The 23,944-nt window shown below is 34.4% G+C and overlaps 1 protein-coding gene across 6 annotated transcripts in view; it reads left to right on the top strand.

Moving 5' to 3' along the window:
• Positions 1 to 23,944, top strand: part of SMCHD1 (structural maintenance of chromosomes flexible hinge domain containing 1) — a 155,255-nt gene that overhangs the window by 31,946 nt on the left and 99,365 nt on the right. For all 6 annotated transcript variants that reach the window (XM_034642914.1, XM_002926065.4, XM_034642912.1 and 3 more), the window contains 12 exons: positions 4,056 to 4,170; positions 4,293 to 4,412; positions 9,062 to 9,228; positions 11,836 to 11,926; positions 12,634 to 12,844; positions 15,275 to 15,395; positions 15,482 to 15,665; positions 16,990 to 17,184; positions 19,040 to 19,153; positions 19,744 to 19,850; positions 20,805 to 20,887; positions 21,057 to 21,170. In XM_034642914.1, coding sequence (XP_034498805.1) covers positions 4,056 to 4,170; positions 4,293 to 4,412; positions 9,062 to 9,228; positions 11,836 to 11,926; positions 12,634 to 12,844; positions 15,275 to 15,395; positions 15,482 to 15,665; positions 16,990 to 17,184; positions 19,040 to 19,153; positions 19,744 to 19,850; positions 20,805 to 20,887; positions 21,057 to 21,170 — 1,622 coding nt within the window. The remainder of the gene's footprint in view (positions 1 to 4,055; positions 4,171 to 4,292; positions 4,413 to 9,061; positions 9,229 to 11,835; positions 11,927 to 12,633; positions 12,845 to 15,274; positions 15,396 to 15,481; positions 15,666 to 16,989; positions 17,185 to 19,039; positions 19,154 to 19,743; positions 19,851 to 20,804; positions 20,888 to 21,056; positions 21,171 to 23,944) is intronic.

The raw sequence follows: 23,944 nt of genomic DNA, 5'->3' as shown, positions 1-23,944 counted from the left end.
GGTGAGGGAAGAACAGAGGGAGAGGCAGACTCCCCGCTGAGCAGGGAGCCTGATGCTGGGCTTAATCCTGGAACTCCAGGATCATGACCTGAGCTTAAGGCAGATGCTTAACTGACCGAGCCACCCAGGTGCCCCAGCAAATTGTTTTCTAGAAGAGATTATATTTATTTATTCATACCTCCATCCCTTATGAAAGTTTGAGTTTTTTGGGTTTTTGTTTTTTTTTTTAAGTTTGAGTTTTAAAACTTACTTTGGAAGCCATTTGGGTCTGTTAAGCTTCTTGCAGGAGGAATTTTTAATTCTTTTTTGATTTTGTAAACAGTTACAAGAATAGGGTATTACTGACTTAGTTTTGGTAAGTTATATTTTACTTAAAGTTAGTCCATTTCATTAAATTTTCAAGTTTGTTAATGTATAGTTGTTGGTAACGTTTTCAAAGAAACAATGTTTGATAAATTAAAGAATTTTTTTCTGTTTTCAAATTCTTTGATTTCTGCTCTTTATTTATGTCCTTGCTTTGGGTTCATTTTGCTTTATTGTAACATCTTGAGTGGAATCTTAGACAAGTCTCAAATCAATAATCTAAGATGAATATTTTGTGGTATAAATTTTCTTTTTCTCTCTTTCTTTAATTATTATTTTTTTAGAGAGGGAAGTAGGAGGAGGGGCAGAGGGAGAGAAAGAGAATCTTAAGCAGACTCCATGCCCATTGTGGAGCCTGACGCAGGGCTCGATCTCAAAACCCTGAGATATGACTGGAGCCCAAATCAAGAGTCAGACACTTAACCAACTGAGCCACCCAGGCGCCCCTATAAATTTTCTTTTCAGAGCTACTTTCACTACATCCCAAGATTTGATAATGCTATATATTCATATTCCTACAGTTTGGTGTATTTTTTATTTCCTTTGCAACTTGTTCTTTGATCCATAGATTGTTTTAGGAATATGTTAATTCAGTTTCCAAGTGTTCTTAACATACTTTCCTCTTATCTTTATGTTGATGTCTAGTTTGATTTTATTATGGTCAGAGAACATACTCTATATATACTCTTTTAAATTTGTCAAGATTTGTTTTGTGCTCCAGAATATGTCTGTTTTGGGGAATTTTCTGTGTGTTCTTGAAAAGAATATGTATTCTGTTGTAGAGAGGAATGTTCTGTAAATGCCAGTTTGATTCCGTTGGTTGATGTTATTATTTATTTCTTTTATATCCTTTCTGGTTTTCTATGTGGTGGTGACTAAGATAGGGATATTGAAGTTCCCCACTTATTTGTAGGTATGTTTGTTTCTTTTTTCAGTTCTCTGAATTTTTGCTTTGTGTATTTTGAACTTGTGTTTTTTTGTGTATACACAGATTTGAATTCTTGTATGAATTCTTGGTAAGTGCATCCTTTTATCATTATGTAATACTCTTCTGTCCCTGGTAATTTTCTTGCTCTGAAGTGTATTTTATGTGATATCCATCAGCTCTTCTTTTCATTCATGTTTGCCTGGTATGTCCTTTCTCATCCATTTTCTTTTAACCTACTTGTATCATTATATTTGAAATGAGTTTCTTGTGAAACAGTATATAGTAGAGTCACTTTTTTTATGTGTCACTCTGCCAGTTTAGTGTATTTGCATCATTACATTTACTGTAATTGATAGGTATTTTAGGACTTAAGTGTATTATAACTTCTATTCCCTTTATTTTTCATTTTTCTTTTCTGACCTTTTTATGGATTACTTGAATATATTTTACTATTCCATATTTTACTGTTTTCTTTATAAAGTGATTTTGAGTATATTTTTTGGTGTTTTTTTTTGTTTTTTTTTTTAGGGATTGCTCTAGGGAATACTGTATATATACAAAACATTACGTTGTACTAGTGAAGATATTTTACCACTTAAAATGAATTGAAAGTGAAATATTTCCAAATTATTTAGGTCCCTTAACTCTCTCCCATTTATAATTTAGGTTTTTTTTTAAAGATTTTAGTCATTTATTAGAGAGAGCATAGGCCAGGGCAGGGGAGGGGAGGGGGCGGACAGGGCAGAGGGAGAGGGAGAAGCAGACTCCTGGCTGAGCAAGGAACTTGATATGGGGATGGATCCCAGGACCTGAGCCGAAGGCGGACGCTTAACCAACTGAACCACCCAGGCGCCCTGTAATTTAGTTTTCTTAAGTATTACCTCTGTATACATTGAGAACCCTATCAAATAGTGTTATTTTGATTTAAGCAGTCTAATTTTAAAAAATTTAAGAGGAAAAGAGTGGTCTATTAATTTACCCATTATTTGTTTTTTATTGTTCTTCATATCCTGGTGATAATCTTCTGTCTACTTTGTTTGCTGTTACTATAGCTACTCCAGCTTTCTTTACATTAGTGTTAAGATGCTAACTCTTTTTTCAACTTTTTAACGTATCCTCACTTTATATTAGGCAGCATATAGTTGTGTCCTAAAATGTCACAGTCTCTGCCTTTTACTTTTGGGGTATTTAGACCAGTTACATTCACTGCTGTTACTACTATGTTTGTTCCTGATTTTTTTTTTCTGCCTTATTTCAAATTAAGTGTTTTGTGTGTGTGTAATTCTATTTTGTTTCTTTCCTTTGTTGGATTACTAGTTGTTACTCTTGTTTTACTGATAATTTAAAATTTTTTTTTTTTTTAAGATTTTATTTCTTTATGTGACAGAGAGACAGCCAGAGAGAGAGGGAACACAGCAGGGGGAGTGGGAGAGGAAGAAGCAGGCTCCCAGCCGAGGAGCCCAATGTGGGACTCGATCCCGGAATGCCGGGGTCACGCCCTGAGCCGAAGGCAGACGCTTAACGACTGCGCTACCCAGGCGCCCCTACTGATAATTTGCCCCTACTGCTAATTTTAGGATTCAAAATGTATATCTTTAATTTGTCTTAGTCTGTCTCAAGTAATATTATACCACTTCATATACAATATTAGTACATCACAGCAATAATATCCATGCTGTTTACTGTCTTGATCTTCTGTTCTTAAACATTTTACATTGATGTATATTAAATATCTAATTGTATTCTGGTTTTCCTTTAAACAGGATTCCTTCCCTCTTGTTAACTGACACATTCATTACCTTACATATTTAGCTTTTTTTTTTTTGGCGAGAGCATTTTAAAGTTTTATTCTCTTAGCACATTTTAGTTATACAGTAGAGTGTTAGTAACTAGATCCTCCCTCAGACCTTACTCATCTTACAGCTGAGAGTTTGCGTTCTTTTACAACCTCTCCCCATTTTTCTGCACTCTCCAGCTTCTGTCAACCAATATTTGTAGCTTTTCCCCTTTTCTCCTCTCTTCTTTCCAGTACTACACTTGTGTGAGATATTTTCCTTTAGTCCCTCATGTCTTTTAAACCCACTTTGATATTTTCTGTTCCTTTTCTTTTTTTGTTTCTAATGGGAAAGTTCTTTGAATATATCTTTGTGTTTTCTAATTCTTTCAAGTTATGCCACATCTGGTGTTTAGCTTTTCCATTGACTGTAATAGCGGTTCTGGCCTTACCCCCAATTCTGTTTCTATCTGATATTGGGAAATGGTGTCCCTGGACACCTAGCCTGTATTTTGAGAGACCAGGGATACCTACTTTCCAGAGTATTGTTAATGGTTTCATAAGAGGTTCTTTTGTCATGATACATGGAAGTAAGAATGTCTTTGCTGTAATTCTGTATCCTTCAGAGAATACAAGTTTTGAGGCAGTAAACAATTTTGAAGGGACTGTCGTAGGGGCAGTAGGATAGATAAGGATACAGGTATTTATTTAGTCTTGTTTGCTTGAGAGAGTTTGATTTAGTAAGGTGGGCCCAGGAATATGCATTTCTTGAGTTTTTTGGTGATGCTAATAACAGCTGGTCTGGGGAATATATTTTGAGAACTGCTGGATTAGATGATATCTTGACTTTGGGCTCTGATTCTTTTACCTTGAATAAGGGTGTTGTCTAGCTTGGGAATCATTTTATTAACACTTAATAAAGTTCTATAACAATTTTGTTTGGTACCTAAGTAACCTGTTTAAAATCACTGCATTAATGTTTTATTTTAGTGATCATTCAGGATATGTTCGTCCAGTACCAGTGCCACGCAGTTTAAATAGTGATATTTCCTATTTTGGTGTTGGGGGCAAGCAGGCTGTTTTCTTTGTTGGACAATCAGCCAGAGTAAGTAAAAAGGTTTCTTATAAATGAAAGTTGATTAAAAATATTTTGAGGTTGATTCGGTCTAAATGTGTTAACCAGTTTAACTTTTAGGAATTTTTAAAGTACTTTTTAATATTTAACAGATGATAACCAAACCTGCAGATTCCCAAGATGTTCATGAACTTGTGCTTTCTAAAGAAGATTTTGAGAAGAAGGAGAAAAACAAAGAGGCAATATATAGTGGATATATTAGAAACAGAAAGGTATGATACATTTTAACTCATTAAAGTTGTTACTGTTGGACAGATGATAGAGACAAGAATTTTTTTTCAGTTTCTGTCCGAGATACTTACACTGTTGCTTTAAAAACTTGAAGCTGTGGCATTTTTAAATTGTGTTAATTTTCATCTTTTTCCTTTAGTCATGTGAAAAGCAAAATTGACTGTTTACATGCTCTTTCATGCTGGAAGCCTTCAGGCAACAACTTGTCTCATAAAGCTAGCTTCCTGGAAATTGCTCATAAGATTGTAAACTTTTTTCCTTACACTGACATTGCATTTTTAAATCTTTTTTGGTCTAACAATTTCAAGTTAGAGTAGAAAAGTTATAGGATAATAGGCTTTTAGGAAATCAGAGCTCCAGAGAAGTAAATGAGTATTTATTTCTGTTAGAAATTTGCATTCAGATTCTAATTTTAGTGAGCAGAATGTTAACAAATTTGGGTTGTGGTGGTGAGTATATAGTATTTATTGTATTATTCAGCTTTTCTCCACTTGAAACATTTTAGAATTTTTTTAATGTTTTTAAAAATTATTATTTTTAAGTAGGCTCCATGCCCAACGTGGGGTTTGAACTCACAACACTGATATTTAGAGTCATGTGCTATACCCACTGAGCCAGCCAGATGCCCCTAAAATCTTTATTTTAAAGTAATTTTGAGCTTCTTAAATTCTTCCCTGATTCTAAAACAAGTTGTAAAAAATGTGTAGGAAACTTAAATAAAAATTGTCTCAAATTCTGGGAAGAAATTTCTAGTTGAATTTCTAGTCTAACTTTTTTATTATATGCTTACAGGGTTTTGTTTTTTGTTTGTTTTTTATTTTAATTCCAGTGTTGTTAACATACAATGTTATGTATTAGTTTCAGGTGTACAAATACAGTGATTCAACAATTCCATGTATTACTCAGTGCTCATTGAGATAAGGGTACACTTAGTTGAAACTAATGTAACACTGTAACACTGAAATTAAAATAAAACCTCCTGTTGGCAACTCGAGTTGGGAAAAAAGTGTACTCTTAATCTCCTTCATGTACTTACTTTCTTAAAATATATTTACATTTTTGAGCCCACATTTTTTAACATTTTGGGTATTTCTCCATTTTATGAAATATTTTTGTACACACACACTTTTAATAGGTTCATAGTATTTTGTCTGAATGTATTGTAATTTATTGTGTTGAGCATTTAACTTACTTAAAGGTTTTCTTATAATTATGAATAAAGACACTGCTATGAATGTCTTTGCATAACATTTGGCCAAATTAGTTTTTCTTCATATAGGTTATAGAATTTTAAAAGTGTGACAATGAATTTGAACTTTTTAAATGTTCACAGTGTGGATTACAAATTGTTTTCTAAAAGGTTAAACCCAAATCAAATACACTCCCCAAAACAGTATATGGAAGTGCCTATCTGATACTTTCCTTGTTTTTAAAGAGTGGAGGGAAAGGCAGCAAAATGCTGGCAGTTTGACAGGTGAAAATAATACCTTTATGAAATGGGCTGAATTTTTTTTTTTTGGTATTTATAAGCCACTTTTTTCTGTATAACTTAGCATTCTCCTCTGTCCAGGAAATTTCTTCATTTTGCTCATCCTGCTTTTTCCATTTTTAAATTTGTCACATTTATTACACAATTTACACATCTTATTATGTTTACATAATAGTATTCCATATTTTTCATTTTATGTTACCGTCACAAAGCCCTATAAGGTATATTTGTGGAAATATTTGCCATGTCAAAACAAGTGAAAAATAGGAATTGAGAATTTAAGTGGTTTTCAAAACTGTATAGGTATTATAAAGCTTGGATAGAACTAATATTTCTTGGGTCATCATTTCTGCAATTTTTTCCTGTGATTTGTGGTTAATTTGTGCCAAGAAACATCTCATGGGTACTAATAGGCCCCTGATCCTTTTCTTTGTTCTGACCAGTCTTTTCCAGCCTTTTTGTCTTCTCCAGCTGTTATACACAATCTTCTGTACAGAGTTGGTGGTTCTTGATTTGCAACCAGGAGTCTTGCTTTTTCTAGGGGGCAGTATATAGGCCGCTTATCACCAGCTGTTCTCAAATCTGTGTTTCTTGTCAAGACTTTTAAGATTGAGACGTTGAATTAGGCTGGACTTCATTGAGGAAACAAATCATTCTAGACGCTTCAAACAGAAAAGCATTTAATAAGGGGAATTAGATGCTGCTTGATTATTTGAAGGACTAGGAATGAACTCTTCGCTCAGCCTCATAGAATACTGGGACACTCCAAACTGACCTTCAAGGGATGCTGCAGCATCCACTATAATCATGTAGCTGGAGGACCACCACTGGATCAGGAATTTAGAAACACCCTGCCTCATCTGTGATCCAGGAGTTGGAAAGGTCTTGCTGGCACAGTTCCTCCAACACCAAAACACAGACCTTTTGACTGTAACCGGTGCTGTATCAGTGCTAACACTTGCAGCCGGAACCTGGATGTTAGTCGTTCAGTACCTTGCATAACAGAAAACATACAGGAAATCTCAGGAAATGGCCTTTGTCTCATTTACCCCTTCTAAATCTTTGGCTACTACATCTCATTGGTGAAACCTAATTTGCATCCACAACCTAAAGTGTAAGGGAGTCTGAAAAGTAGACTTTTGGCTTTCCATTCTCTGCAGTCCAAGAAGGGACAATGAAAGGTGGGATGAATGGGTGCTGAATACCAGCTGATTGTATCTGGCACACTCATTTCTGATTTCAGTTAGATGCTTTTCCCCAGATGTTCCATGAATATCTCACTTTTGGTACATCTGAAATCAAATACTATCTCCAAACCTTTTCTGTTCTTTCCTCTTCCCAATTTTCCCCCAACTACCCTTTGCAATTAACAGTATCCCCTGGCCAAGTAGTTAGTAATTGTAATCCTTGTTAATCATTCATCATTCAGTTCTGTCTTTTATTTTATTTATTTATTTATTTTTTAAAAAGATTTTATTTATTTATTTGACAGGGATAGAGACAGCCAGCGAGAGAGGGAACACAAGCAGGGGGAGTGGGAGAGGAAGAAGCAGGCTCATAGCGGAGGAGCCTGATATGGGTCCCATAACACCGGGATCACACCCTGAGCCAAAGGCAGACGCTTAACCGCTGTGCCACCCAGGCGCCCCTCAGTTCTGTCTTTTAAAATAGTTTTTCATCTACCCTTTCTTCCATCCATTTTCACTGCTTGATTCAGCCATTCCAGACTCCTCTTTCATCATTATTTATCATATACTTTTTTTTTTTTTAAAGATTTTTTATTTTTATTTATAAGACAGAGATAGAGACAGCCAGCGAGAGAGGGAACACAAGCAGGGGGAGTGGGAGAGGAAGAAGCAGGCTCATAGCAGAGGAGCCTGACGTGGGGCTCGATCCCATAACGCCGGGATCATGCCCTGAGCCGAAGGCAGACGCCCAACCGCTCTGCCACCCAGGCGCCCCNCTTTCATCATTATTTATCATATACTTTAAACTACCTTGTTTGCCTTATACTCTCAAAGGCTTCATGTTCTCATTGGACTGGAATGTTCTAGTCAGGTGCTGGGTAAATGTCACCCTCTTTTTAACTCTGTAGCTCTTGGTTCATATCTTTATGATGGCACATTGTTTTGTAATCATTTGTTTCTCATCTATCAGAATTTGTAGGGAAGAAGGGCACTGGTCTTATTTAACTCTATCTTCCTTGTGCCCATCTTGAGTCGTAGAACCTAGAAGGTGCTCGATAAATATTTGGTATTGAACGTGCATCACTAGTAATCTCAAACTGAACCACTCGCTCTCAAAGCTTATCAAATGTTACTCGTATACTGTATGTTGTAGCCGCAATATTAGTTAGTGTATAGGGATGCATTGGAATGGTTTTGGAGGGTTTATTTTTATTTTTAAGAAGTGGTAATATATGCTTATTTAAAAATACCAACCAGTTTCCTAGATATAATAGTTTGATGTGTATCCTTAAAAGCATTTATGTATATAGCAACATGCATGTAATTTCAACATATAAAGACTTCGAGTAAAAATCGAGACATTTGTAATTGTTATCCTCAAACACTCCTTACTCTTTCCTCCTCCCCACTTCCCTTCTAAGCAAGCTATAAATAATCTCTGAAAGTGGACTAGGGTCCAGGAGTATTTTATTCCCTCTTAAACACAGTGCCCTTGGGCTAAGCCAGCTGGGTTCAGGCTATGTTCCAGTTTTCTTGAACAAGGAGGGCTGGGCATTTATTTGTCCCGACCAAGTTAAGTGATAGGTATTCCAAGCAAGGACTCATTCCATCCTAGGGTAAGCGTCCTCAGTTTTCTTCAGCATTTTTAAACTCAATATATTTATATATATTGTTTCATTTTGTTTTTTACCTTTTATAATTCTAAAATTGATTTAATCAGCATTGTGATATAGGGTATTACTGTATGTTTGCCAGTTTAGCAGTCTATGTTAAAGCTATCCTATTCTCACAGCATTGTCACATACTCAGCTAATTTGTCTTGGGCTATTTTCCTTCAAGTTTTTTGAAGCCTGTTTGTGAAACTAAGTGAGTCATATTAAAAGTTAATGTAGATGTTATTTGTATATTACAATTAAGTGTATCTAATCTGTTGTATTTATATTTACTCTCCTAGCCATCTGATTCTGTTCACATTACAAATGATGATGAAAGATTTCTACATCATCTTATCTTAGAGGAGAAGGAAAAAGATAGCTTTACTGCTGTGGTTATCACAGGAGTACAACAAGAACATATACAGTACTTGAAAAATTATTTCCTTCTTTGGACAAGACAGTTAGCGTAAGTAATTACTTGATTCAGTACATGTTGCTATGTATTCTTTTTAAAATAGAAAATTTTTAGAAATACATTGAAACCTCTTGGCTGTGTGCTTTGCTTTTGTCTCATTTCCTTCCCTTCAGTGCAGTAACCAGTACTCTAATGTTGGTGTTAAAACAGTTCCCAATTCTGTAACTATTTATTGATCACCTGTAGCATATTGGTCATTATTTGAGGGGCAGGCTTTTAAGACCTATGATAAAATTTAAAATAAACTTCAGAATTTATCAAATTCAGTACCATCACTTTCATATTCCCCTTCCGTGCTGCTTCTCTATAACACCTATCCTAATCTTCCATACCATGTATTTCCATTTTTTTGTCTGCCTTCCCCCATTGGAATGTCTTTTGTTATGCACTGCTATATCCCTAGTGTTTGCTGTTAAATAGTAGATGCTTAATAAATGTTAATCAAATGAATGCATGAAATCTATTAAAATAATACATGCAAATGTGCCCATATGACATATTAATAGTACTGAAAATAAATCTTTGTATATTATTCCAGGAAAATTTTTAGAGGGTATAACATATTCTTTTAGAGCAAATCATTAGAATATTTAATGATTCTTAGTTTTTTTTCCGTAGTTATATAGCAAATACCATTTACTGGATTGTTTCAGTAATTTGCGTTAGTCCATATTACTGAGTCTTACAAAAATGGGTACATCTGCACGAAATTAACTTTTTTTTAATAAGATTTTATTTTTAAATAATCTCTACTCCCAACGTAGGGCTCTACCTCAAAACCCTGGGATCAGGAGTTGTATGCTCCACCAACTGAGCCAGCCAGGTGCCCCCAAAATTCACATTTTTAAAAAAGTATTTCTTCACATTTACCCAAAAGGTTAGCACTTAATTGTGGTTATTCTTTATTTTATATATAAATGTATGCTGACAGTTTAAATTTTTTTTATAGGAAAATAATTTTATTTTAGTTAATTTTATTTTTTTATTCTTAAGATTTTGAGAGAGTGTGAGAGAGAGAGCACAAGCAGGGGGAGGGTTAGAGAGAAAAGAAGGAAGCCCAATGCGTAACTCAGTCTTAGGACCCTGGAATCATGACCTGAGCTGAAGGCAGACATTTAACCGACTGAGCCACCTAGGTGCCCAGAAAATAATTTTGTCTTAGAAGTACCTTGTTTCTTGCGGAATATTGATGGTTATTGACTGTAACCCAAGAATTTTAAATAAGACTTGTGAATTTTTATTGTCTAAGTCTGTATTTCATTAGCTATTTTGTAATTATTTCTTTTAACCAAAGGAACTCAGTGTACATAGCACATAATTAGAATATAATCTTGCTCTAACAAAGAATAACATATTATTTTGGGGCGCCTGGGTGGCACAGCGGTTAAGCGTCTGCCTTCGGCTCAGGGCGTGATCCCGGCGTTGTGGGATCGAGCCCCACATCAGGCTCCTCTGCTGTGAGCCTGCTTCTTCCTCTCCCACTCCCCCTGCTTGTGTTCCCTCTCTCACTGGCTGTCTCTATCTCTGTCAAATAAATAAATAAAATCTTTAAAAAAAAAAAAACATGTTATTTTAACCATTCTTTGAAACCTGTTAAGCTAATTATAACATTCTTTCTGCATGTATTATTGTAACCTTACTGTTGATTATGATGTTAACAGTTTTGAGATGCCTGAAGAAAGATCTGAAGGTTTTCAGTGATTTCCTTTTATCTCAGTATTTTAAAGAGTAGCTAGGATAATTGTTTAAAATAAAATTCATACAAAGGAATATTGAAAATTCCTATTTGAAGAATAATGATAGATGCAATGTGTTCTAGCCATGAATAATCTCACCAAAATATCTGTTAAAACTTTAGTAGTAAGGGTTCTGATTGGTAATTTTTGAAGGGATGATGTTGAATTTATTAGTTTTGTTTTGGGAATGTTGGGGTGGTATTGTCTTGATGCTGTAGGAGAGAATGATATTCTCATATTGAGGAGATAATTTAAAGATATCTAATCCTACGTACTCCCTGATATTTAAGTCCTTTCTAGAACATTCCTGACAAGTAGAATTATAGTGTCTTGCCTTCTGGTTTTCATTTTTTTGATAAACTATACTTTTGGGAGGTATAAACTATGTGGGCTTTTTATGTTGGAAGGGTCTGGATTGTAGTCCACCTCTCAAACTAGTTCTATAACCTTAAAGTATGTAAACCCCTTGCATCCCAATTTCTGTATCTATAAAATGAGGTGTAGTAATACCTGCATCTTAGGATTGTTTTTACCGTTAAATGGGATACTGTATTTAAGAATGCTTAGTATAGGTGTGCCTGGATGGCTCATTTGGTTAAGCATCTGACTCCTGATTTCCACTCAGGTCATGATCTCAGGGTTATGAGATCAGGTCCCACACCAGGCTCCATGCCTGCTTGAGATTCCCTCTGACGTTCTCCCCTCTTCCCCCTGCATGTCTCCCCTTGCTCCAAAAAATGCTTAGTATAGTGTTTAGCACCTACCAAATCGTAGTTATAAAATTTTTTTTGTAGATTATATGAACTGTAATTTTATGAATTAAATTGAATTAAAAGTATAAAGTTATTTTTCTGTATTTTAGGCATATTTATCATTACTATATTCATGGCCCAAAAGGAAATGAAAAACATACATCAAAAGAAGTTGGACCTTTCAACAACATTGATATTGAAGTAAGATAAAATTCTTTCTTAGAATATTGCAGATTATGAGGTATCTGTTCCGGTTCCAGGTGACTCTGGATAAGAAAAATCAGTCAATTATTAGACAACACGTCTCTCCTTGTGTTTCTCCATAGTACTTTGGCAATTTGATATTTAAGTATAGAGATCATTACTAAATGTATGTGGTTTTTTGAACCTTTATTTACTATAGTATTTGATTTCTCTTTTTCCCCTGTCTTCTATAGAGATATGAGTAGCTGCTGAACATCATGTCTCAAAGCAGGGAGAAAAAGGGATATAAATGTTTCTCTTTGTTCATAGAAGTCTTATGATGATGAAGTAAGATTTAGAAGCACAGAACATTTGACTATTGGGTTCTCAGTTTCCTTGCCCACACATTGGAAAGAATTTCATATTATCATCGTCCCATGTCCTACCTCTAAGCATGAAACCTTATATGTACTCCTGAGTTATCTGTTCTTCAGCTCTGCTTTGCTCTTTCTTTGCTTACATTCTGTTTTTTTAGTAGTATATTATATTCGTTATTGAGATGCTACTTAAATGGTTATTTAACCCATATATAAATATATACATATTAAGCTATATGATTACTTGTATAAATACAAGTTTTTGCCTATTCTGTTGTTGGATCATAGTTGAGAACAAAAGTAAATTCATCATAGAATTTAATTATTTTTGTTTTATTTTTATTTTAGATTTCTATGTTTGAAAAGGGGAAGGCACCTAAGATTGTCAACCTAAGGGAAATAGAAGATGACATGCAGACGTTGTATATAAACACAGCAGCTGATAGTTTTGAGTTCAAGGCTCATGTTGAAGGAGATGGTATAGTGGAAGGGATTATTCGATATCACCCTTTCTTATATGATAGAGAAACTTACCCTGATGATCCATGCTTTCCATCAAGTATGTTAATCTGTTATCTTAGCTACAAAATGTGAAGTTGTGATTTAGGATTTTTTAACAATTATTATTAGTTGGGCTGTTAAGCCTAGATAAAATAAAACTTTTTTCCTTATGCATATCTTAGGTATTTATAATTTTTATAATTCTTGATTTTTGTGTGTATTCATTTCCAGATGAATAAAGCATTGGCTTTAGAGAACATTACATATTCTTTTCTCATGGATTTCTTACTGAACTTTTAGCTATGTACTGCATATTAATCCTTAATTATTCCCCATATTGTCTTCCCATTATCTTTGTAGGTATTTATAAAGAAACTTTATATAGCCATATCTGTTTTCTCTTTATGCTTTCTGATGTTGTCTTGCTATGGAAAGCCTTCTTACACTTCAGATTATAAAAAGATCCTGTAGTTTTATTTTTCATCATTTTATGTGTAAATCTTTAATGCACTTATAATCTCCTTTTTTGTATGTACAGTGAGGCAGGGCTTTGACTTAGTATTTTGCACGTGAGTGTTTCGTTTCCTAGCACCAGTTACTGAATGTTACTATTTTTTAAATGGTTTGAAATATTACTCATAATAATATTAAGTTCCCATAAATACATAAATCTGGATTTTTTACTATAAGGTATTGATCTATTTTATATTTATATATATGAGTAATGATACTCTTGTAGCTTTATACTATGAATTGATATCTGTAGGGTAGGAAACTCACCTTTTTTTTTTTTTTTGAGAAAATTCTTAATCTTTTGCTCTTCTGCATAAATTTTGGAATCACTTTGTACATTCACTTTTAAAAATTCTAGTGGAATTACTGAAATTGCACTGAATTCATAGATTAACAATATTAAACTTTTTCATTCAGAGTACTTCCTTACTGTATTTTTAGTCTTATGGGTTCTGGAACCAGATTTCCTAATTTAAATCCTGTCTTTGCCACTTTTTTTGTGTAAACTTTGACAAACTACTCCTTATTTCCATTTATCTGTGAAATGGGAGGTAATCTCTTTCCTTGTAGAGGTATTGTGAATGTTAGATAAGAAACTGATGGAAATCCTTAGAATAGTGTCCAGCATTATTGAGTTAGTGCTCATACATGTTATTATTACTCAGTGGCTCTACCTCCCATGATTTTGCTGGCCCCTTTTTAATTTGACATTTGTAATTTTTGTATGCTGTAGAAAAAAGATAAAGTTCTTCAAAGATACCTTAAAATAAGAACCAGCAAGTTGAGTGATCCAGAGGGGTTGTCTAAAAGCAAAGTGATTTGATTTGATAGAAAGGAACTTATTTGTGTTTTTTGGGGGGTAGTAAGAAGGGTTTATTTTGTGTGGGTACCTTAATACCAAAATAACTAAGCTGTTACTGTTTCAGGATCATAATGTTTGATCCTAATTTGTTTGGGTATATGAAAATGTATTGGTAGGAAACATAAAAATGTTACAGACTATTGTGTTAATTATGTGTTTGATGCTTTGCAGTGTTAAAATTCTAGCTATGTATCACCTGAATCTAATCTTTGAAAAGTTAGTTTAGTAAATTAAATTTAGTATTATTAATTGATTTGTTCAAANACAGACTATTGTGTTAATTATGTGTTTGATGCTTTGCAGTGTTAAAATTCTAGCTATGTATCACCTGAATCTAATCTTTGAAAAGTTAGTTTAGTAAATTAAATTTAGTATTATTAATTGATTTGTTCAAACCTAGGCAAAGTTGTTGCTACTAGATACTTTAGATTTCCCAGGTGACTTTTATGTGAATATGTTGGTTCTGACAGAATTGTGGAACTTGTATTTGAGGTACAGCATTCAAGCTTCTATATTTGTAGGGAAGGGGGATTCTGCTATAGGGCATAGTCTCTGCATGTGTGACCCTTTTACTGTATAAATAGATTTTAAAGATTGCAGGCTCAGTAGCTAGTGTAGTACCCCTAACACAGATTGATAAGTATATAAGTAACTATATATTGACATAAATCAGAAACACCCATAGGTAATGTGGAACCACTTTGGAAATCTGCCTGAGAGCAGAGTAAAGCTGTTACTAAGTTTTTTTTTTGTTTTTTTTTGTTTTTAAAGATTTTATTTATTTATTTGACAGAGATAGAGACAGCCAGCGAGAGAGGGAACCACAAGCAGGGGGAGTAGGAGAGGAAGAAGCAGGCTCATAGCGGAGGAGCCTGATGTGGGGCTCGATCCCATAATGTGGGGATCACGCCCTGAGCTGAAGGCAGACGCTCAACCGTTGTGCCACCCAGGCGCCCCTGTTACTAAGTTTTGTAGAAAGCAATGTGAGAGAGCTTAGGAGCTTTTGTTACAATTTCTCTGAAGCAGTGTTAGTATGAGTTGGTTACTCAGTGGTAAAAATTACGTAAATTTTATAGCAATAAACAGTTTGCTCCACTCATGCCTTTGCTTTAGAATTGAAAGAGGAAGATGATGATGATGATTGTTTCATACTTGAGAAAGCAGCAAGAGGGAAAAGACCTATTTTTGAATGTTTTTGGAATGGACGGCTAATACCATATACATCTGTTGAAGAGTAAGTTTTGACTTTTGCTGAAATTACGTTGTTTTATAAATCTAATCTTTTACTAATTATAATATTAATATTTTGTTCTGTTCAAGCTTTGACTGGTGTACTCCTCCAAAGAAGAGAGGGCTTGCACCAATTGAATGTTACAATAGAATATCTGGTGCATTATTCACTAATGACAAATTCCAGGTCAGCACAAATAAACTGACTTTTATGGATCTTGAGCTAAAATTGAAAGATAAGAACACCCTTTTTACAAGGATTTTAAATGGACAGGTATGATTTTAAATATCAATCTTGGATATTTGCATATGTTCTATTTTAAGTACAGTGAAAGGCACAAATATAGATTTGTACTGATAATTTACATCCTTTTTATTAAATCAAAAGAATATATATATAAATTTTCTTCATGAGCATTTATGTGTTGACATTACTCAAAAATGTCAAACTGATTAGACGGTGTTTGGATAAAATTTACAGATCTTTATTTAGATCTTAATATCAAGACCTTGACAGTGAGTAGAAGCTACAGAAGCATGTCGATTTGATGAGAGCATATGAGAGCAACATTATATACTACGAGGGCTATATGTTGAAGTGCAGTATAAAAATTTGGTAGGCTTAATTTTTTTAATGATTAAGATACTGGTTTTCCAACTGCAAGTTACAAAAATTTAAGGTGAAACCATTTTTAATGTCTCATTTTCATTTGGAAATGGTATATTAATGGAGTAAGGTATATAGGAAGAAATGAATTTATTTAACTTTATGCATTATCTTCCACGAGAGCATATAGTGTGGAGATTTTCTTCCTTACTAATTTTCTTAAAGACAGGCATTAAACAGCTTATGCTTGAGTATAAATCTCTCTGTACTATCTCCCAACAGGGCAAAAAACTATAAGCAATAACACATTTTCTTATGTATTATTAGAAAACAATTTTCGTTTCATGTTTTAACTTTTTTGAATAGGTAAACCGTATGTATAATACATAACTAAAAGGAAAAATGTGTTTTGTTTAGCAGTGTTTCTCAACTTTTTTTTCATTATCATCTTCATAAGGAGCTTTTTAGGCTTTTTTCCCCCTAGTTATTCCCCCAGTGATATTTTCATACTACAGATATACTGTATATGTGTTTACTATATATATGTATATAGTAAGGGATACATATATATGTATATAGAAAGGGATTTTTCTCACCTTGTTGAGAATGTGTCTGGTTCAGAGCAAGAAGCCTACTGCTTACCCCTTTCCCATAACCAGCTAGTTCTCTTTCTCCTAGGCAGCCAGTGTTCATCATTTTTGATGTGGTTTAGGATTTATACAAGGGAGGCAAAGCTTTGTTATTTGTAGTAACCATTGAGACCTTGGTTCCGAAGATGATAGCAAAGATTTTCTTTCTTAGCAATGCTTCTGTTAGAAATCTAAAATTGTGTGAGGAAAAAGCTCTAGGAACATGTTCTAATTTTTTATTAGGTTTTCTGAGGGTGGGTTATGTGGAAGGAAAAAAGGAATGAATAACAGTGTCTTTGGTTATATTTGTTTACTATAATGCTATATTTCATACAACATTAAATTAATTTTTTCTTTTACAGGAGCAGCGAATGAAAATTGACAGAGAATTTGCCTTATGGCTGAAGGACTGTCATGAAAAGTATGACAAACAGATAAAATTTACATCTTTTAAAGGAGTAATTACACGTCCTGATCTTCCTTCTAAAAAGCAGGGCCCCTGGGCGACATACTCAGCAATAGAATGGGATGGAAAAATATACAAAGCAGGACAGCTGGTAGGTTTAACTTATTTCTAGATTCAGTTTCAGTAGAATTTGTAACTATATTAGATGTATTAGAATTTAACAAAATAATGCATTTATTTGGCTCCTCGGAGCCGAAAGAATGAAAAGGTCAAACTGATTTTGATTGCATAATTTAATGTGGCAATTTTTAGAAACCTTTTTGTTCCCCCAAAGTCTCAATTAGCAAGGTTTTTAATCTTTTTCTTGCACTAAACTTTACTCAAATGCAGATTTTTAATTTTTTATGTGATATGAAGTAATGAGTGTTTTACTGAATTTTTATTGAGTACGTGCTGCTTGTAAGTCTGCTTGTTAACTGTATTATGGAGAATGAAGAGATCTAGGAGAGTTCTTTTGTCCTTAGGGATATTATAGTCTAAAATCAGATACAACCTAAACATAAGTAATAGTGAATGAGAACGTAATAAGTGCTATGGAAAGAGGATGAATGCTGCTTTGGCAGTTCGGAAGGAGAAGAGAGGATTTTCTGACTTTGGATGGGCCTGGGAGAAGAGTAAATCATGAAATTCTTTGGGCAGGAAGTGGCATTTGTATGGACCTTGAAAGAAGTAGAGGCTTGGGTGTTCGTACAGATAATACAGAGGTCGAACGGCGTCCATTTACTCTGTAAATTCAAGTCATCATCATATACTTAAAGCCTTGGAATTAGATGTGATCGCTAGAGAGGTAGTGTGTGTAGCTAGAGCCTGGCTTTCCCAACATACAGGGGGCTTGGAACGAAAAGGATAAGCTAGCAAAGGACAATAAAAGGGATAAGCTGATGAGATACAGGGAAACTAGGAGAATGTGGTATCCCTAAAGTCAAGCGAAGAGTTCCAAGGAAGAGGAATTTGACTTTTGTCAAATTCTCTACGGTTTTTGAGTAAGGTGTTTACTTTCTCAGAGACCATAATCTGAGCACAGACAATGATACAGGGGAGTACAGTTGTAAGGTTAGATTGTCCTGCAGTCTGTTGTATGTGGAAGGAAATAGCTTAGAAACGAGCTGAAAAAGTAGATGGTGAATAAACTCTGGTAATCCCTTGTCGGGAGTTTCTGAATAGACTAATGAAAATTATCCTTAGATTTTTATTTTATTTTATTTTATTTATTTATTTTTTTTTTAAAGATTTTATTTATTTATTTGACAGAGATAGAGACAGCCAGGGAGAGAGGGAACACAAGTAGGGGGAGGGAGAGGAAGAAGCAGGCTCATAGCAGAGGAGCCTGATGTGGGGCTCGATCCCATAACGCTGGGATCACGCCCTGAGCTGAAGGCAGACGCTTAACCGCTGTGCCACCCAGGCGCCCCTATCCTTAGATTTTTAAAGCCGAGTGAGGGAAAGAAATACCATAGGCAAGCCTTAAGCTAGTTTGTTTGAAAGAAATAACTTNTTATCCTTAGATTTTTAAAGCCGAGTGAGGGAAAGAAATACCATAGGCAAGCCTTAAGCTAGTTTGTTTGAAAGAAATAACTTGTCAGAGTTTGTAATTACTGTTCATAGTCTGAAAGCAAGATTTTATGGGGAAAAAAGGGTTTGAGGTATATTGGCTTTCATAATTGACTTTGAAGGATTTATGGACCTTTTAGACAACATGTATAGCTATGACATTTTTGTATGAAGAAGCCACTGTGTCTTTACAAAGATATGTTAAGAGTAAGTGGAAAACTTATACAAGTAAATAGAAATAAATATAACTTTATTAGAATATTAGGATGCTTTTTTCAGTAATTTTTCTGATACCGAGTTTTTCCTTTGGGTGAAATAGTTCTGTGAAATAGTTACTGATATTAAGCCTGTTTTAGTAAATACTAAAAGCCTTTTTTCTAAAAACTGAACATTAGGTCAAGACAATCAAGACACTTCCTCTCTTCTATGGAAGCATAGTAAAATTTTTTCTTTATGGTGATCATGATGGAGAAGTATATGCCACAGGAGGAGAGGTTCAGATTGCAATGGTAAGATAGCAAGTAATAAAAAATTTTTATTGAAAGTCTCTTGGTACTGCTTACTTTTGTTTAATGCTGAAATAAAGATACGATATTTTGTATTTTGCATTTGGTTTTTCTGTTGGATAAAGTATTGTTAGCATGCATTTTTATATTTCTTATTTGGGTGTTTTAAATAACCTGTAGAGCTTAATATCTGTATAATATCTGTATGCCCAATATTTAACAAATATGTGTATGTTATTTCTAGTTGTCAAAGTAATTTTGTAAAACATTTGTAAATTTGTAAAACATTTCATCCACATTGGAGTAAAAATTGGAGCCAGAATTCTTTCTCAAGAACGAATAGAACTCCAAAACTAAAATGGGTTTTATCCTTCTACCATGTTCTTGTTAATATTTCAATGATATTTAATTGTGACTAAAGAGGTTACATGAAAAATAGAAATAAACATTGTGGTATAATGTAGTAATAGCTATTATGATTTATATACTGAATTAGGGTAAAACATGTTTCTTCCAAAGAAGCAAGTTTTCATGCAGCCAAATTTGAATAGGTTTTTTTTTTTTTTAAATGTTGATACAAATTTTTTATTCAGGAACCTCAGGCGCTGTATGATGAAGTAAAAACTGTGCCAATTGCAAAGCTCGATAGGACAGTTGCTGAGAAAGCTGTGAAAAAATATGTAGAAGATGAAATGGCAAGGTAATTCACATTTCAAAATGCAGGATAAGAATAACAAGAATCTAAAAAGTGAATTGTAGTGCTTTTAACTATTCTTGAGTATGTTGTTATGGACACATAATAAGACATTTGTAGTCTTAGATTTATATATTGTGATGAATTTCTTGCTGTTAATAAAAAATGAGAGCTCTGGTTGTAAAAACAGAATCCTATATTTGTTTTATATAAAATGTCCTCCTTTTTCTATATCTAAAGTGTTATTGTTACAGGCACTATGAATCCGGTATGTTAGAAAACAACTTGGTTTGACCTACAACTAGAAGAAAATTATAGTAACTGTTGAGAGGTAAAGATTAGTGCAAGAGAAGTAAAAGAAAGTAGAAAAACAAAACTCTTTATAGCTCTTGTTTTATTTTTTTTTGGTTAAGGTTTTATTTATTTATTTGACAAAGAGGAAGGGAGGGGTGAGAGAGCACAAGCAGGGGGAGCTGCAGGCAGAGGGAGAAGCAGTCTCCCTGCTGAGCAAGGAGCCCAACACGGGGCTCCATCCCAGGACCCTGGGATCATGACCTGAGCCGAAGGCAGATGCTGAGGCGCCCCTGTTTGTACCTCTTGTATAGGTAGTGATGCAGTCATTTTGATTCTTAGTGAATCTCACTAATAATTCTTCTATTCTTGAAAGTTTATCTTATCTTCCAAAGGTAACTTGTATTATAAAAGAGCAGAAAAACCAAAAAAAAAAAAAAAAGGACAATTCCTGGCTCTTAATACGAAGAGATTTTGTATTACTGTTTCAGTAGACAGTAATGGTTAGGGGGGAAAAAATTTTTAGATTATTAATCATACAGAATTTTAGCTTTAACCTTTCAAAATATATCAGAAATAAATATTAAAGTTTCCAGTGACTTCTGTTTATCTAATTAAGACCATAATTAACATAGTTCATGAAACATTAATATCCTGGTTTCATAATAGGCTCCCTGATAGATTGTCAGTAACTTGGCCTGAAGGAGATGAATTATTGCCAAATGAGATTAGGCCTGCTGGAACCCCCATTGGTATGTTTTTTTTTTTTCCTTAATGCTGAAAAAATACTTTTTGTGTGCTTTGTGTATTTAATATGTAAAAGACCATGACAAATTAAAATGCAATGTTAAGACCTAGCAGGCTTATCCCTTTTTTTTGGGTGTAACTAAGACATTCTTATTTTAAATTTTGGACTGATAGGTGCATTAAGAATTGAAATACTGAATAAAAAAGGGGAAGCAATGCAAAAGCTTCCAGGAACAAGTCACGGAGGGTCAAAGAAACTCCTGGTTGAGCTCAAAGTTATATTACATTGTAAGTATGCAAACAAATTTCGATCTTTAATATTGTTCTCAAATGTGTAATGCAGGTTTTAATATTTACATAAAATTATTGATCTAGCAATCTGATAGACACAGTAGATTTAAGGTCAGGATTTCAAATGTGTTATGACTAATTTTTTTTAATTGATACTTTAATGAGTTTTTGGTTTTTTAACTCTATTCTGAATTTTCCCAAGTAGGTAACTGTGGACTAAAATAAGATACGGTGTACATATGTATAGGAATTTGTACTAGGTAGGAATTCAGGTTATAGATAATCCATAAAATCCGTTGTAAATCCAAAAACTATGACTGTGAACCTGTGGGCTAGAAATACTTGCTTTAGATTATAGCCCTGGTGGAGGAGAACTGGGTATTACTGCTCATCTTGTATTTCCCTAATTTGAATCATCTTGTTTCTTGTCCATTGTTTTTGTCTTGACGGCCTCAAAGTATTTTTACTTCTTATGTTTAATAATCTGTTCTATCACTGTATACTTGTGTGTCTGTCATCCATGGATTTTAAAGACACAATATTTTATTCTGTATATGTTTATTTCCAACATTTAAAAACTAGTCAGTGATCATTTATACTTCATATAAATGTGTTGTTAGGTATCTCAGCATTGAACAGTTTGACTAACTTATTTTATTGAAATACTTGCATTTTTGGCCTGTGTGACACTACTTCTCCAACTGTGTGTGTGTGTGTGTGTGTGTGTGTGGCTTAAAACAACATTTATTAGAGTTCTGTAGATCATACATCCCAGATGGGTTTCATTGACTAAAATCAAAGTGTCAGCAGTATTGAAGGGGGCGCCTGGGTCTCCTGGGTGGCTCATTTAGTTGGGTGTCTGCCTTCGACTCAGGTCATTATCACAGGGTGCTGGGATCGAGTCCTGCATCGGGCTCCCCCTCTCTCTCTCTCTGCTGCTCCCCGTGCTTGTGCTTTCTCACTCTCTCTCTGTCAAATAAATAAATCTGGAAAAAAAAAAAAAGCGTCAGTGGGATTGCATTCCTTCTGAAGGCTTTAGGGCGGCCTTGCCTTTTCCACGTTCTAGAATCCTTATTCTTAGCTTGTGGCTGGTTCCTCCATCTTCAAAGTCAGTAGTGTAGCATTCTCCAGTCTCTCTGTGACTCTCTGGCCCTCCTTCCTCCCTCACCCCATGTTATTATTTTTTCAATCAAAAATATTTTTTATTGTGTTAAAACATGTATAACAAATTTATTATTTTAACCATTTTAAGATATAAAGTTCATTGGCATTAAATACATTCATATTGTTGTGGAACCATTAACTGCTGCCCATCTCCAGAACTTTTATCATCATCCCAAACCAAACTCAGTAGTGATAACTCTCCATTACTCCATCCCCACAATCTCCTGGGAATCATTGTTCTACTTTCTGTCTCTGTGACTATGACTATTCTAGGTATCTCAAAAAAATACATGCAATCATATTCTAGTGTATGTATGTACCATATTTTGTTTATCCATTTATCCATCGATGGGCACTTGGGTTGCTTTCATGTAGTAGGTGTTGTGAATAATGCCGCTGTAAACATTGGTACATAAATACCTGTTTGAGTCCCAGATTTCAATTCCTTTGGATATATACCCAGTTGTGGAATTGCTAGATCATATGGTAATTCTAATGTGTGACTTTTTGAGGAACTGCCGTACTGTTTTTCACAGTGGCTGCACTGTTTTACATCCCCACAAGCAATGCACAAGTATTCTAATATCTCCACATCCTTGCTAACACGTTTTCTGTTTTTTTTTGGTAAAAGACATCCTAATTGGTGTAAAGTGATATTTTATGGTTTTGATTTGCATTTCCCTAATGATGAGTAAAATTGAGCATCTGTTTGTGTGCTTATTGATCATCTCTCTATCTTTTTGGGAGAAATATCTTTACAGGTCCTTTGCTCATTTTTTAATTGGATTGTTTTTTATTGTTGTTGAGTTGTAGGACTTCTTTATAGTTGGATAATCCTTATCAGATACTACATAATTTGCAAATATTTCCTTTTCATTCTGTGGACTGCCTTCTCACTGTATTGGTGGTGTTTTTGATACAGAAAATGTTGTAATTCTGATGTAGTCCAATTTTTCTGTTTGTTTTTTTTAAAGATTTTATTTTTTTGAGAGAGAGCATGCATGTGCTGGGGGAGGGGCAGAGGGGGAGGGAGAGGAGGAGGGAAAGAATTCGAGGCGGACTCTGCGAAGCCTGATGTGGGGCTGGATCTCATGACCCTGAGATCACCACCTGAGCCGAAACCAAGAGTCGGACACTCAATCAATTGAGCCACCCAGGTGCCCCCAATTTTTGTTTTTGCATATGTTGCCTTTTCTTTTGGTGTACTATCCAAGAAGTCATTGTCAAATCCAGTGTCAGGAAGTTTTTTTTTTTGTCTAAGATTAGTTTTATCATTTTAGCTATTACATTTAGTTCTTTGATTCATTTTAAGTTTAATTTATATAGATTAATTTCTTTCAAATGTGGATATCCAGTTTTCATAGCACCAGTAATCAGAAACACTGTTCTTTTTCCATTGAATGGTCTAGGCGTTCTTGTCAAAAATCATTTGAACACACATTCAAGGATTTATTTCTGGGCTCTCTCTGTCTCTTCTTATGCCAGTAACACACTGTTTGGATTACTGTAGCTCTGTAATAAGCTTGGAAAGGAAATGTGAGTTCTCTAACTTTTTCTTATTCAGGATTGTTTTGGCTGTTTGGGTCCCTTGAGAATCCAAATACATT

Source organism: Ailuropoda melanoleuca, chromosome 14, assembly GCF_002007445.2.
Source record: "Ailuropoda melanoleuca isolate Jingjing chromosome 14, ASM200744v2, whole genome shotgun sequence".
NCBI classification, from domain to species: domain Eukaryota; kingdom Metazoa; phylum Chordata; class Mammalia; order Carnivora; family Ursidae; genus Ailuropoda; species Ailuropoda melanoleuca.
This window is presented reverse-complemented; position numbering and strand designations above follow the sequence as displayed.